This window comes from Indicator indicator, chromosome 3, assembly GCF_027791375.1.
Source record: "Indicator indicator isolate 239-I01 chromosome 3, UM_Iind_1.1, whole genome shotgun sequence".
NCBI lineage: Eukaryota > Metazoa > Chordata > Aves > Piciformes > Indicatoridae > Indicator > Indicator indicator.
The window spans coordinates 16,388,808-16,404,709 of NC_072012.1; the positions used below are offsets into that span (position 1 = coordinate 16,388,808).

The 15,902-nt window shown below is 39.3% G+C and overlaps 1 protein-coding gene across 8 annotated transcripts in view; it reads left to right on the plus strand.

The window, feature by feature from the left end:
• The window catches only part of CELF2 (CUGBP Elav-like family member 2), a 241,067-nt gene extending 225,508 nt beyond the window's left edge, over window positions 1-15,559 (plus strand). For 5 of the 8 annotated variants that reach the window (XM_054399925.1, XM_054399931.1, XM_054399930.1 and 2 more), the window contains 4 exons: window positions 709-828; window positions 6,363-6,542; window positions 10,022-10,165; window positions 15,432-15,559. In XM_054399925.1, coding sequence (XP_054255900.1) covers window positions 709-828; window positions 6,363-6,542; window positions 10,022-10,165; window positions 15,432-15,559 — 572 coding nt within the window. Of the gene's footprint in view, window positions 1-708; window positions 841-3,149; window positions 3,169-6,344; window positions 6,543-10,021; window positions 10,166-15,431 lie in introns of all 8 variants that reach the window. The other 3 variants (XM_054399926.1, XM_054399924.1, XM_054399923.1) reach the window with 3 other exon arrangements.
• Window positions 15,560-15,902: the final 343 nt, after the last annotated feature.

A 15,902-nucleotide genomic window follows, 5' to 3' on the forward strand; every position in this document is an offset into this window, starting at 1 on the left:
TACAGATATTGTTTATGGGGTGCTATACATGACTAGTTATGTACAAAGGCCAGGCTAAAAGCCTGCAATAGAATGGATGGTAGTTACATTTTGTATTTGGTTGATCATTCTTTTTGTAAACTTCAAACTGTTAAATGGTGCTCATACAGTGGCCGAGAGCAAAGCCATAATGGTGTAATATGTCATTTAGAATAATTAAAATTTCTCTTGGAACACTTGGAGGCCAGAACAGAAAGCTGTTGAACGATGAAATTACTATGAGTAGTTCTCTGTCTTTTCAGTGATGGAGTTTAAAATATAGCAAAATCTTAATAGCCTGGTTAGCTGAGATCCCAGGCTGGTTGACAAACTTTAGAGGAAGTGACTGACTAGATGATCTCTAGAGGTCCTTTTCCAACCCCTATCATTCTGTGATCCCATACTTACTCCTTCTGTGTTATGTTTGCAAATGTTCTGTGTTGTGTTTGCACAATGCTAAATTTTGTGATCCAGTCTTTGCAGTTCAAGTCTCATCAACACTTTCCATGAGCAATCACACTATTAATATCCAGGACAAGACTATTCTGTTGGTATAATTTTCTTTTTTTTTTCTTTTTTTTTTTTTCCTAGCCCTGTTGTGCTCAGCATTGTCATCAGCTGTTTTCTGGTCATCTGAAATAAGCAAAATGTGGCCTTAATTTTGCTTTGCTTTCTTCTTTTTCATTTCAGTGGCTGCATCAACTGCTAATTCCACAGCTGGTGCGGCCATGAATTCTTTGACTTCTCTGGGTACTCTCCAAGGATTGGCTGGAGCCACTGTTGGACTGAATAATATTAATGCACTAGCAGGTACCGTAAACAGTGAGTATTTATTGCTGTGGTGGACAGCCTTCCCCAATATTTATGCCACAAAATCTATCAATTGTAAAGCAATTATATGATTATTTTTAATCTGTGTACAAAATAAGGGGGTTAAGTTGATCTAGTTCCGTTTATGGTACGTATGCAGTTCTGGAGTCTGCTAGTTTCACATAGCTTGCTCTGCAAAGTGAAGTCCCTTGGATCCCTGCACAAAGACTCCTTTTCTTGGAGGACTTACAGAAGGTAAAAGAAATGTCACCAGAGATTTGGGTTATGTAGGTTATAGAAGATGCTCCTTTTTCATTTAAGAAGTCTGACAACAGGTATATCACCCCAGTGTTACAAAAGCTCACTCAGAAATGTAGTGATAAGAAAGATGTTTGCCACAGGGACAGGCCTTTAAAAATGTCTGTAGGAATTATCAAATTGACTTGAGAACAACATAATGTAAAACGAAGGCAAGTCTTTGGCATTTAATTGTTAAGGATAAGAGAATGATGCAATCAGTCACCTGTAATACCAGAGCACACACATCTGTCGTATGACATCTTAAACAAAGCCTGGCATCTCCAGCTAAGTAGATGCCAGCAGTTGTTAGAACATTCTTCCTTGTTCTTAGTGTGGTCAAGATTTTCCTGAAGAAGGAGGATTTTTTTTTTATTATTACTGTTTCTGCTATGATGACTTCACCTTTGCCTGCAATGGAAGAGAATTGTCCAGCTGCATTTTCCCCCTCCCATTTTTTTAGCTGCTATTGCTCCTTGCATTTCCCTTTGCAATGCAAGGAATCTATTTGGTCATTGCCAGCCCATGACCCATCATAATGTACCCCCAGGAATGGATGTCCTCCTCAGTATCTCTTGCTCACTCTGATGCTCTGCATGATGTCCTTTTTGTTACTGTTACTTGGCTGCTCACTCAGTCTTTTTGTTCTGTGATCTCTGGTTGTCATTGTTGGGAGTTGGGAAGGAAGGGGGTTAATGGATGTCCATGTAACAATGTCAAGTGGTTGCATGGGGTCTTGTGTAAAACAGGTCTTGCTTCTGGCAAGGATATGTGTATTTCACACAAACAACTTCACAGTAAATATGACTCAAGAACAACTTAAGAAAAATAAATATTAGGTCCAAAAATGGCAGATTTTTTTAATAATTTCATTAGTATTAAAGCAAGCTGCTGAAAATGGCATGCATGAAAAGCTAACTTACCTCCTCCAATGAGCTCTCATGTTAAGAGAGCTACCCTGTCCTGAATAAGAAATCATTAATTGTCCTTTCCTAATAAATAGTCATTGTGCCTTACTTGGTTTGTAAGAAGTCACAGTATCAAGAGCAGAGTATGGCATCCCACTCCTTCCCTCTCAAAAGTACTGAGAACCCAGGCACACTGGAGCACTCAGTTCCCTTCAGCAAGACTACGCCAGAGCAAACCACCTGTGAGCTCTTGACTGTGTGTGAGAACCTTTCTCTGGCACTCCTTTTAACACTTCTTGCTAGGCTACAAGCAAAGAGTTTACGTTTTCTCAGCAAGTATTTTGAGATGATGTGTGTGCAAACTTATCTGCATGTGTCATTCAAAGTATTAATGATGTACTCACAACCTAGTACCAAATTTCAGCTTGTTTTAAGCCACCAGTACTTCCGTGGTCTTGCACTAGCAGTGGCTTCAGTCTCAGATCTTCTTTGTGGATGTTTTTATGGACAGAGAGTGTATGTGCCTAGAATATCTGTATGTGTATAGCACAAAATGTATGTGGTTCTGTCTGTCTGTGTATATACATACGTGAGAGAGATCTAAAAAGAGGAAACTGCTTCCCCACAACACAGCACAGTCTTTATCAATTTCAGGTAACTGTGATGCTAATGACAACAAAGCATTGATCAAATTACTGCCGCCTCCCATGTCTATTTTAATGGTGAGCCAGTGCTTTTCCTAGTGACCGTGTCTGATCCAGTCATGCACACTCAGACCTGCATAGGAGTTTGCCTTTGGGAAACCTCATGTTCAGTGAGTCTGATGTTTCACGCTATGCCAGTCGTAAGCACTCCAGTGAAAACATTCATTGATCATAGAGGTTCTTGAAGTAATATTGCAGAGAAGTTGGAATTGAGTGGCATGCTTCTAATTGGAAAATTAAAAAGAGCAATCCCAAGAATAAGTTAAGCAGAGCTTAACTCAAAAATGAATTAGAAGATGGCACTGGGCTTGGGCATTAATTTACACAGAGGTGTTGGAAGAGGTGCTCTTCTGTTGATGCCGCATCCTGCTCCGTACATGAGAATCACAAGGAGAATGTCTTCAAGACTCAGCTCACTAGGAGACTTTTATGTTTTCTGGATCATGGCTGGTTCCATGGAAAAGAAGCTGGGCTGTGGAGACTGATAGTGCTCTCATTGTAGAGAGAAGCATTGTAGAAAGATGTCTGCAGGCTTTAAAAATTAAAGGAAGTAGAGCGTGGTAAGTTTAACTGTCTTCAAGGGTTTGGAAACCATTGCACATCCATGTGGGGATTTACCCAGTCTTCCTTCAGTTGTGCTTGCAGCATCTAAAACCTTAAATGACAAAACATTAGACTGTCTCCTTTGGGCACATAAATTTAAATAATGTATCTAACAAAAAGAATTATGAATAATGAGGAAAAAATAATAAAGAGGGAGGAAGAGATTCTTTGCGATTAAGAAAGACCATAGATTCAGGATACTGGGCAGCTTTGCACAGCATTTGTGTGTGAACCCAGGACAGGCACTTGGCCTTTCTGCCCCCATATTTACATCTGTAAAATGCAGATAAAACTATTTGTGACAGATTTGAAGGTACTTTGAAAGCACTTTGAGAGACTTCTGGATTTGCCAAGCATTGTCACTTCTGTATTATGTAGAGTAACTCAAAAAAGTAGAAGGACATAGATGAAAGACTCCCAAAGGTTACTTCACAGAAGTGACAAAGGGACCAGAGTTCAATATCAGACTGAGGTGTATTGATAGAGAAAATAAAGAGATGGCAGAGATGTGTAACTGCAGCTGGACCTTGTAGATTTCATAAAAATCTAAAAAAGGGAAAATAGAAAAAATGTGGGTAGCTTTCTGCAGCTCTGTTCTGCTCAGAGGGAAGCATATTTAGATATGTGTACTGCAGTAGCAGTAGCTGTGTCCTTCCCTGAAGCAGTGAGGGGAGCCCGGGCTGTCTGGCTGTTTGCTAATCTGAAATCATTTGGTGGGAAGGAGCTATTGATTCTAGGTGAAAGAAGGGGGAGGATGCTGCCCACTGCAACACAAAGCATGTTTATCTAATAGGCTGATGACTCACAAAAGATAACATGTTATCCTAATGCTTCCTCCATTATCGAGTTATTTCAACACTATAATGAAAGGAGAGATACAAGCTGCTTTATCAGGAGCCTTTACTTTACAGTGCTGTGTGTACACCTATGCAAGCAGTGACATAAATCTAAGTATAAAAACATCAGACCAGGTTCAGGTCAGGCTCAGGATGATAATAATAATAATTTATTTGTATTATTAGTTATTATAATTTTGGATCTTCATTTTCCAAATTTCCTGTCTTAGATATAAGATGCATCACAAGCTATCTTGGTTGGCAAGTTTTTGTTTTATAACTGGAACCATTACACTACAAATAGCTGGCTCTTTAGTGCTCTGCCAGAGGTTTTGTTCAAAGTGCTGGCAGCCAGTGCCTCCTATCAGGATACTCTGAGGTGGGGTGGAAGGGAAAGGGAAATCTTCAAAATGCAAGACATTTTATTATGGAAAGGCTTAAGAATATCACATCTCTGTCAAGTGTTTAGTCACACAAATTATAGTAATATCAAAAGGTATAATTTGTGCAGTACAATTCTCTTAATTGGCACAGACTCTGGTGGAGCCAGAAAGGTGCCACTTGAGCAATTGTCCTGATTATCAGACTCATAGGAATACACTTTTCTAAATCTGCATAAGAGCTGGAAGAAAACTAGTAGGTCAGCGTCTTTATCCTCCTCTGTCAATGCAGAATAATTCCCTGCAGTATTCTTTCTATCTCTAAATTACTCATGTGATGGGGTTTATGCCATTTTCCTTGAAGATTGTTTCCCACTGTAATAGATTTCATTGTTAACTCACTGTAAATGTCTTTTGCTTAATTTCCTCACTTTTCTCCAGTTTAGCTATCACCCCTTGTTATTGCTCTGAAATTAAACCTTTTTTTTTCTCTTCAGTGTTCCTAGTTTTTGGGTCTGCTTGTCACCTTTTCACCTATCATTTTGCCAACTAAAACACTGCACAGTCAAAGTCTAAGGAATGGTCTCACTGGTAGTTCTGGATGCCATATTTTCCTGGTGACTGATCTACTGTACCTTAAGAGGCCTGGTTGAGCCCTTTTAAGTTGTTTGTGAGCACAGGATATGTAGTTGTGCAGAAAACATGGTCTTGATGAGCACTTAGTGGACCGGTTGACTTGAGTCAGAGGTATGGGCAATGAGAAGGGTTTTGGACGTCTTGACTACCAAAGAGACTCTAACACAAAACTAACTTTTTCTGAAACTTCTGAAAAAATGTAGTTTTTAACACTGTTAACTTCAGCCATGATGAGGAACGGGAGCAACAGAGAGAGTCTGTTGCCCAAGAGTTTGTTCACCATCGAGTAAGGGTAGTAAAACTTCTGTAGACCGCACTGTTTGCACAGGTGACGGATGCCATTTTCTGCACAGCTAGCAATCCAGTCTGAAATTTCCTCTTTGGCAGTCATCCCACTTACTTAACCTGTTATTTATCAGGATGTATAGTCATGTTAAAAGAAAAAAAAAAGTGACTGCTTCCAGTGAGAAGAAGGGTGTTGCTTGAACCAGGTGCTTTTGTTTCTGTGAAAGATGCCTAGTCTGGATGAAGCAGTGTTAGTCACTGTAGATGTGTTGCTGTTCATCTGTTGTGGAGTAACTGGAGGAGGAGGATGGAAGCACAGGTCATGGCAGTTCATCTCTCAGCCACAAACCTAAGGGATGAAGCTCATAACTGTACAAAGAATTCCTTCGAAATGGTGTTAATTGGGGTTCTCTGCTAACTCTGCATAAGCAAAATGCTTCTGATATGGTTTGATCGTGGCCTGTTGCTAAAGAATTTGGTCAGAAAGAGTGGATTTACTCACAGACTGCTTTTTCTCTAGTGGTCAGTTTGCAAGGATACAGGTCACATAAGGTCTCACTCTCCCAGCTTCAGGTATTCTTAGTAGAAGCACAGATGTTGAGGAGGGTGGGCAGAGGGGCTTTCAGGAGCACCAAGCTGTAGTACTTGCCAGTAGCAGGCTGCATGTGAGTCCGTTTGACTGTGCAACCCTTGTGCTAAAGTGATCCTGACGCCAAAATCGTGTTTCTTTGTTTTCAGTCCCATATGGTGAAGTGCCGAGCTGCATGCACTGCTGTCGTTGTCAGTGTCATATAATACCAACAACTTTTGGAAAGCACTAATGAACAAGTGCAATTTCTTTTCTCTATTGTTGGGTTTTTTGTAAAGTTGCTCAAATGCTCTCAGGTATGGCGGCCCTGAACGGAGGACTCGGCGCAACAGGCTTGACGAATGGTACAGCTGGCACAATGGATGCGCTCACCCAGGCCTACTCAGGAATCCAGCAGTATGCTGCCGCCGCGCTGCCCACCTTGTACAGCCAGAGCCTGCTGCAGCAGCAAAGCGCTGCGGGCAGCCAGAAGGAAGGTAAGCACCCCTGGCCAGAGGAGCCAAACGTACAGCCAAATGGAAGCGGTGTTATGGGTTTATTTCTTCACAGAGGCTTAACAAAGGACCTCAAGTGGCCTAATCTTTGAGATTTCTTCAGTTTAGTATTGTTATTTTCTCTACCTTCTAATGTTAACCTTAAACAGTGTGTTCGGTTTTTGGGTTCCTGGCTACAAGAAAGACATTGAGGTGCTGGTGCATGTCCAAAGAAAAGCAACAAAACTGGTGAAAGGTTTAGAGATCGGGTCTCACGAGTGGTGGCTGAGAGAACTGGGGTTGTTTAGCTGAGAGAAAAGGCAGCTGAGGAGAGACCTGATAGCTCCCTACAACTACCTGAAGAGGAGGTTGTAGCGAGGTGAGGCTCAGTCTCTTTTCCCAGCCTACAAGTGATAGAATGAGAAAAAACAGCCTCAAATTGTACCAGGGGAAGTTTAGGTTGAATATTGGGAAAAATGTCTTCACTGAAGGAGTTGGAACAGGCTGCCCAGGGAAGTGGTGGAGTCATCATCCCTGGAGATATTTGAAAGACGTGTAGATGTGATGCTGCAGGATATGGTGTAGTGGTGGACTGGGTAGTCCTGGGTTAACAGTTAAACTTGATGATCTTAAAGGTTTCTTCCAACCAAAACAATTCTGTGACTCTATGTAATTAATTTTGTAACCATCTGTCCTTCAAGTTATACTTTACTGACCATCCTTTCTTATATAAAATTATTTACCAAATACTGTGTAAAAAGGCACCACTTATAAAAATCATCCCTTTATGGGTGCCATTCTCTCTTCTGGTTTCCATTTGCTCTGATAATGGAGTTAATCTGATTAGGTTTAAGATTTTGAGTTAATGACAAGATCCGTTTTCTCTTTGAGTGGTTCTCTGCTTAATTGTGGGTCTTGTGGGGAAGAAACTAAGTGAATGATTGCCCCCTCTCCCTGTGCCAACAGCAAATAAGCCTCAGGAAGTTACTGCTAAGAATAAATGAATACTAATTACAAGATGTTTAGGAAAATGAGGTTACCCTTTTCCCCTCTTCCGTTCCCCTGCACACTTCCTAGGCATTTTGGGGGTTTGCTTCTGTTTTCATTGCTTTCTCTCATCCTTATTTCCAGCTAATTCTAGAAGGACAAAAAAATATTGCATGCTTTCTAAGATTATATCTATGTTGTCCCTACTGTTCTTGTCAGGGCTAAGCTTTGGAAATAAACCTAGTATAATATCCTCAAGAGAAAAAAAATTATCCTCTTTTAAAATAGTATCTTGTGTTGTTATGGGAAGAGTTTCCTAGGAAGATAAATTTGGCATTCTCCCAGCTGTACACCACTGGAGTTAATAGGTGTATTTTCTCTGAATTCCTTACTTCCTTTATTGCTAACAGCTTGAATTATTTAAAATAAAAGGACTTACATTTTTTTCTCCTTTTCCTCTTTTTGGTCAGTGACAACAGATTATTTGACACCAGAAAGAAATTGTTTCCTTGTAAGATACGTGTTGGAAGACAGTTTGATTTTTTTCTAACTATTTACATTTTTTTCTGGTTATGAACATTCATATGAAGTGTAGGCTTACATGTTATTGTTATGAATTGGCACAGTCTCTTTTAAAACACAGTCTTTTTTGTTGTATATCTTGTTTCTGTTAGTAATGGGTTAAGTCAAAATGGATTAATTCCATCACAACTGTCTTTTGTCTCTTAACAGTCTTTTGTCATTTCTGATGGAATGGTGAAGATTCTGGAGTGGTTGAGGATAAAGGAATAGCAGAGAAAAATGCTATATAAATGTTAAATGCTGAAGCACAGTGAACTACCTCATGCATGTGCTGTAAATGCTTGGTTAATAAGCTTTTTATTACTGGTTTGTCTTTTTTTAATATTAGTTTGTGAATAGGATAGTCCTCTTGTAATAAGAAGTAAATTCCATGTGGCCATTTTTTTTCCTCTTACTTTTTCATTCCCCCCAAAAAATGTTTTTCAAAACTTCCCCCCCTGGTTGGAGATAACCTTTAGGATCATCAAGTCCAACCATTCACCCAGCACTGCCAGGTCACCACTAAGCCATGTCCCTCAGCACCACATCTCCATGACTTTTTAATACTTCCAGGGATGGTGACTCATCCACTTCCCTGGGCAGCCCATTACAGTGCTTTACAACTCTTTCTGTGAAGAAATTTTTACTAATATGCAACCTAAACCTCACCTGCCATAATTTGAGGCCATTTCCTCTTGTTCTGTGGCTTGTTACTTGGAAGAACAGACTGATCCCCACCTCAGCACAACCTCCTTTCGGGTGAGGACAACAAAGCGTCCCCTGAGTTCTTCCACACTCTCACTACTCCTTACAGTTGTTTGTAGCAGATGTCAAGCACATTGCTTCTGACCATCAGCAAAGAGCCTGATGCATGCTTTCCTCTTCCTCTCCAGAAGGCCAAAGGCATCACATCTGAGGCATAGTTAGGTTCCATGAAGCAAGCAAATGCTTAAATCAATCACCATAGATGTTTTTTTACCAGAAATGTTTATTCTCTTTGCGTGCCACTTATACTTATGATGTCTGCATTGGAAGGCCACATTTCTGGATCCATCATACATCGTGTTCTTCCAGGCATCCACTGCTCACTTTTAGTATGTTATTGTAAAAGAATAATTGATCTAGAGATAAAAATAACCACTAACCTACTAGTGATGACTGTTTAAACCAACATCACCATACATGAAAACTATTCAAAGCACCTTTGAGCTTTCACCATTCTTTACAAACTTGAATGTCTAAAGCTACTTCAATTTCAAATCAACTACTTTATTTTAAACTTTATGAAACAGAAAACAGTTTTTTATGGTAAATTCATATTAAAAAAAAAAGAAGGAACAAAAAAAAGCTGTCATTTTGCAATGAGTCGGTACATATTTATTTTTTAGTATCTTTCTGTCTTTGACTTCACCGATTTCCAAGTCACAAAGTTTGCTTTGTCTTATAATTTTTATTCCCGTCTCCACTAGTTTCTTGCCCTTTGAGTTTACAGCTGTGATATTGGAATCTGAGCTCAGGTCGTGGCATTTCCATAAGTTTCCACAGCTAGAAGTAAACCATCAAATCCATGCAGATGTTTGAGGCTGCAGAGGACTCCTTGTGTGGCTCTTAGCTTATTGTGAGAAAGTAATACATTTATGTCTCTTTTCCTAAGCCTAATGATACTGAAAGACACTCATATAAATGGAAGAAAGAGGCTGCAGCTCAACTTTTTTCTGTAGCACTTACCAAGTAAACGCCTTTCAAGATAGGATACTCTGAAGAGCTGCATTTCAGCTCTATTCCTTTGATGATCTACTTGCTTTTGTTCCTTCAAAGTTGGAAAGCTAAATGCTTTCTAAACATCACCTTCAGTAAGTATTATGGAAAATAAATTAAATATAGCACATCTAATAGGTGTTTTCATACTTGTTTGTTTGTTTGTTTTCCTAAAGGTCCAGAAGGGGCAAACCTCTTTATTTACCACCTTCCCCAAGAGTTTGGAGACCAGGACATTCTGCAGATGTTCATGCCTTTTGGAAATGTTATCTCTGCTAAAGTCTTCATTGACAAACAGACCAATCTGAGCAAGTGCTTTGGTATGTCAAATTTAATAAATTGAATAGTAAAACCCACATGCACTGTACTGAAAAGAGGCCAAGAAAGAAAATTAACAGCAATGTGAGAAATGTCAGTCCAGAATCTCATTCCAAAAATAACGGACCGCTAATTCTCAAATGAGTGGAAAGATGCACAGACAAACTAGTTCTAACTAAAAATTGGATATGGAAAAAAAAAACAATGATAATCTGCCAGTCTGTGAATGTGTCAAGTACACAAAACTAATTACACCCTATGTGGGAGAATGTCATTTAGTATACTATTAAACTGCCTTATTATGGATACCTAATTATTCTCTATTGTGTAGCTGAGCCACTTAAAAAGGCTCTATGTTTAACCCATTACTTCTGCATTACAGGAATTTCTGTCTTCAGAATTAAGTACAAGATTTTGCAATTAGCAGTTGAATGGTGTGTACATATAGTGCAGAATGCTTTACAGACAGTTCATGTCTACATATGCAGCTCCAGCTCTTGCGGGTGTCCTCCAGTATATTATGGAAGGTATCATCTCCCCTTACCTTACCTTAGGGCAGGGATGTAGGGAGCCTCACAAGATCAGCATCAAGTTTCCCAGAGAGCACTTTGAGCTTCCAGAAAATTCAATCGTAACAGGAAGATGTTATGTTGGTATAAAACCAGTTCTAGGGCTGATTGAGTGGGCTGATGTCTTTTCAATAGCATAGGTGAACCAGTTCAGTGTTTTAATGGACTGGAGTACAGAACGTGGAGATCAGTTAGAGAATTGGTCGGTTTTCTGCAAGACATGAGGAAAGTCTAGGAGGTGGAAAGAATCTCTTACAGATAAGTTTTATAAAGCTTTACCTAAAATACTTCAGCTTCCATAAAAGTGACAATTCTTTCTCAGAGTAAAGGAACACAACAAAAGAGTAATTTGTCCAGACAACCCCCTGGTTTCCAAAACACCTTTGTGCTGACAAGTGTTACTCTTTGCACAGCACCATCTGAAAAGTCCCCATTTGAAGTGTCCCCATTTACCATATCATTGCATATCATTACTTTTTTTAAAATCTAGGTTTTGTTAAAATGTGTCTAAGGACACATGGCTAGGGCCATTCAAGGGCTCGACAGCTATTGGGCTTTAACCCATCTTGAAAGGATTTGTCTTTATCTAAGCAAACAATACCTCAACATGAATAAATTCATTAAATTACTCAGAAATAACCTAGTGCACTGGAATTCGAGCCTTGCCACAAAGTGGCTGTTTTTCACCTGAATATGAGCCCTTAGTGCACTTGGAAAGTTCATTCAGTTTAGAGAAAAGGTGTGACATTCTTTCTGCATTGTTCCAGTCATTCAGTTCATTTTTGAAGTATTGACCTCTCCAAGCTTTGCAAAAAAATTGTTCATATCTAGACCAATATAGGCCAGCTTGTTTCTGCAATGGGTTAAATCAGCCCCTGAGGCTGTAGGAATTTTGAAAAGTGTAATTGAAATGGACTCCCCATTGATTTGGAGCCAATTCAGTTAGTATGTTGAGATGACAAAATTATTGTTGAGGTCTCCAGGAATCTTGATGAAATGTTGAATCAAGCTACGTTAATTGAAATGCAGCAATTGCGGTGACTGCTGAAAGAATGTAGATTAGTTTGGACATGTGGTTCAATGCATCATCTTGCTTCCCACCCTTGGTTCTTGTGGGTTTCCTTGTAATCTTTGATGATCTACTTACAAATTTGCCTGGATTTATGGGACACAATTACCTAATTTAGCAATGAACCAAAGTTATATTATTTGAGGAAAAACTGATGGGTCAACACCTAATGGATGAAGAACTCCTCTTTCTTTTCAGCATTATTGAGCATTCACTAATATTTCAATTTCTCATTCTTCCCCCTCAGATATTCTGTCACCAAAAAACCAAAAAGTACTGCAGTGGCAGAGAAGTTGAGATTTTCTGATTCAATAGATGACTAATTGATGATGCTTCTAATCACAGGCAAAGATAGAATAAATACTGATAATTTAACATATTAGTGTAAACTGTATGTACCTCCACAGATTTATTAGCAAGAATAATCTATTTGTTGTATTGGTCCCATATTTTTGTTTTAAAAGCTTTATTTTTCCTCTGTCTTCACACCCTGAAAACAGGACAATAGTGCATCTGAAGAACTCATTTCTCCCCTGTATCGTTAATGGTCATTGCTCTTGGTACAGTTTGGGCTTGGTCTTTTATTAATAATAATAATTAATAATAATAATAATGGCAATAATGTTTTGCACATGCCTGGTACTTTCTACTGGAGTTTTCTAATCTCCTGCCCAAAGGAGGAGGAAATCAAATTACAGATGGGCACAGGCCAAATACCAGAAAGGTAAAAAAGATTGTCCAAGGCTGCCTACTGGCAGAATTGGGAAGGAAAGTGCATTCTCAGTGAGTAGCAAAGTAGTGATATACAGTGATGAACTTTTATGTAACCCTGCTTTTCTAAATGAAAAATTATTGTTCTTTGCAGAAAATGGACTTGGACATTATTTGCTTTCTTGTCCACCTCAAATGAATGCTTAAAAGGTTAAATGGTGATGAGGATGACAGGACAGGCTGTTGACAAGATGAAAGTGCTCTTCCATGGCTTCTCAGGAGCTCAGATTGATTCAGCAGACAACGGGTTTCACTCTTCAGGCTTATCTCTCACCTTTCATAAACCTTAGAATAACAGAAATGTGAGATGTAAAGTAATGCAGGGCAGGTGGAACCCAATGACATCAGTGCATAAATGAAGACTGCCTCATGGCAAAATTGCTACTCAAATTATTAAAAATATTTATCCTGAGCGTAGAGATAGCTAGAAATTTAAAACAAAAATCAGAACCATCATGACAGGGGCTTTGAAAATTGATAAGGAGCATCAACCCATCCTCATGTAACCTGCGGTTTTAAATTTAAAAAAAAAAAAAAAGATGAATGGATGTAATCAGAAAAAGATAAATAAAGGGGCAGAATGCCAGATTCCTCTCTAAGATTTATAAATGAAAGTTCTCCATAAGGGAAAAGATGAAAGTGTAACAGGGTAACATAGATCTAGCATTCTGTTTAAAGGCACAAATTGTGAATCAGAATAACAACCGAATGATAAAGGCTGATGACACTGATGCAGCACAGAGACTGTATGTTTGAATTTGTGGCTGAGTCAAGGAAGCAGATAAAGACACATATAATGAGGTGACTTGTCTCATTCCCCTGGAAGGTAAAGAGAGCTTGAGATAATTGTTCTGTCATCAGTGGGAGGTGTCTAAATTAGTGACTTGAATGGTGGATAGAAAAGCCACCTCTGCATAGATGCCATCTAAATGACTACTTTAGATCAGTTGCTTAACTTTCAGGTGGCTAAAAGTAGCTAAGAAGAAAAAGAAATAAGGTGTTGAGAAGTTCATAGCAGAAGACTGTTCTGAATGCACTTAAGAGAATAAAGTGAAGGTCAGGAAAGCGTTAGAGAAAAATGATGAATTGTCAAGGTAGATAAGAGTAGTTGCATCTCAGTGTGGAGCACCTGCCTGCAAGGTGTTACAGCTGCTTCGCAACTCACGGTAGATCTCTTTTCTATCCCTGAGGATCCCTAGAGATCAAGGCTGAGGTCTGTGAGCTGATGGGAGTATGATGCTAAGACAGTGATTGCAGTCATGCAAACAAATGAGATCTCCTAGAAGAAAATAGAGGAAAGGAAGAGAGTAATGAAGCAACTCAGGATATGGCATTAATATTAAGAGGAAGTGATCTAGTGAAGAAAGCAAGGAAGTGACAAAAGTTACTAAAATCAAGGAACATATGGAGGAACTTTTATTATCCCTTAAGGAGGTAACAAATAATCAACCACCAAACAACATGAATAGAGCATATTAACTCTGGCCAGGAGAAGGTCTGCAGAGATTTAAGTGTTATTGAATGGAAGGAACAGAATTGAGCCTGCATTGTCAGGGAAGAGTCTTTAGTTGGATAGTTTGGTGAAATTGATTTAAGGTGTAACCAGAGATGGTCTGTGAAGGAGAGCAGCTGGACAGGGACCGGATGACTTGATAAGAGGGGTGGGTTTTTTTAAAAATGGGGAGAGTGTATCATTCTGACACTGGAGATGGAAGAGGGCGACAGTGCAAGGGAAGCAAGACCTGTAATAGAACAGGTTAAAATGATGGCAAAAAAAGGTTATGAACTGGAAAAGTATGCAGGCATGATGCACAAGTGAAGAATGCTGGTAGAAGAGAGGTGCTTAGAAGCCTTTGTGTTAGGCCTGAAAACAAAGTGTGTGGGATCCATGCTTTAACAGAGTGAAGGAATACATGTTATGGCAAATTCAAGTGGAAAGAAGAGGGAGCATTTCAAAGCAGATGCATAATAGCAGGCTGAGTACAGTAGTAATTAGGCAGAGCAGCAGTTCAGCAAGCTTTGCAATTACAAGTGGGAGGCCCAGATATGAAAATGAATTTTGAGCTCCCAGAATCAGGGGGATGAGTCCATTATGAACAGAGCATTTTTAGCCTCCCAAGGAAAAGAAAGCTAAGCCAGGCCAGCCATTCTGAATTACCCAAGCAAGCATTATCCCCCTAGTTAGTGCTCACAACCAAGAATCAGATCTGGAGTTCTTGTCAAGCCCTGCCATTGTCTCTACAATGATGCTTAATTTGATGCTTGCATACCCTTTTGGGGACCAAGAGTCTGAATTAATTAACATTTTATGTACCTTGAAATCTTGAAGGAGCTGTAAAAATACCAGATATTAATACTGCAACTTTTAGGCTTAGCCCAAGGAGATAGGAACTGTTTTGTAGCACACAAGACACAGGGCACATGAGCTCACATTCAGGTGTGCAAACACATACAGGCATATAAGTTTGGGGTTTGTTTCTGTAGCAAAGCTTTTTGTTTCAGCTTCACATCGTAGACTGGCCTAATAATACTTTCTAATAGACTGAGAGGTATGTAGATATTACACTGAAAAGTGTCACTGTAATAAATATCTTCAGTTTCTAAGGTAGGTAGATAAATAACAGATTAGAAGCTGCATTGCACCAAAACTAGCCAACTGCATCCTAGCTAGTAAAGAAATATTGTGGAGGTAAAGGGGAACGCAGAGAAAATGGGAAATGAAATGTGATCAAAGAACTAATAGGAAAGTGAGGTAAATGTGTCAAATAAATAGCAATAGTAAAATCCTAACAAAACACCTTGTGCCATTTGTTCTAACCTGTAGTTCACTTTCTCTCCCGCCTCCACTCTGTCTCGTAGGTTTTGTTAGCTATGACAATCCAGTCTCTGCACAAGCTGCTATCCAGGCTATGAACGGCTTTCAGATTGGCATGAAACGCTTGAAGGTTCAGCTGAAACGCTCCAAAAATGACAGCAAACCTTACTGATCTTAACCCCAGATGCTTACTGCTCTTATTTTAGCTTTCTTAGGGTAAGTCCCATGAGCAAACCTGTCCTTTGCAGGGGGGTTAAGAAAGAACATAGAGCCAACCTTCACCAAGAGACAGTTATTTTTACAGTTACCACTTCCATTTCCCCACTTGTTCTTATTACACTTGGCTCCCATTTCCTTGCCAAGTAATTACTAAGTTGTGTTACTGTATTTTATTTTGCAGCATAATTTATCTCCTTTTTAAAGCAAAAATAAATGTCTTGAAATTCAAAGCAACACACACACACACACAAAAATGTGCAATTTAACTCTGTGAACCCTGGTGCCATTAGCACACA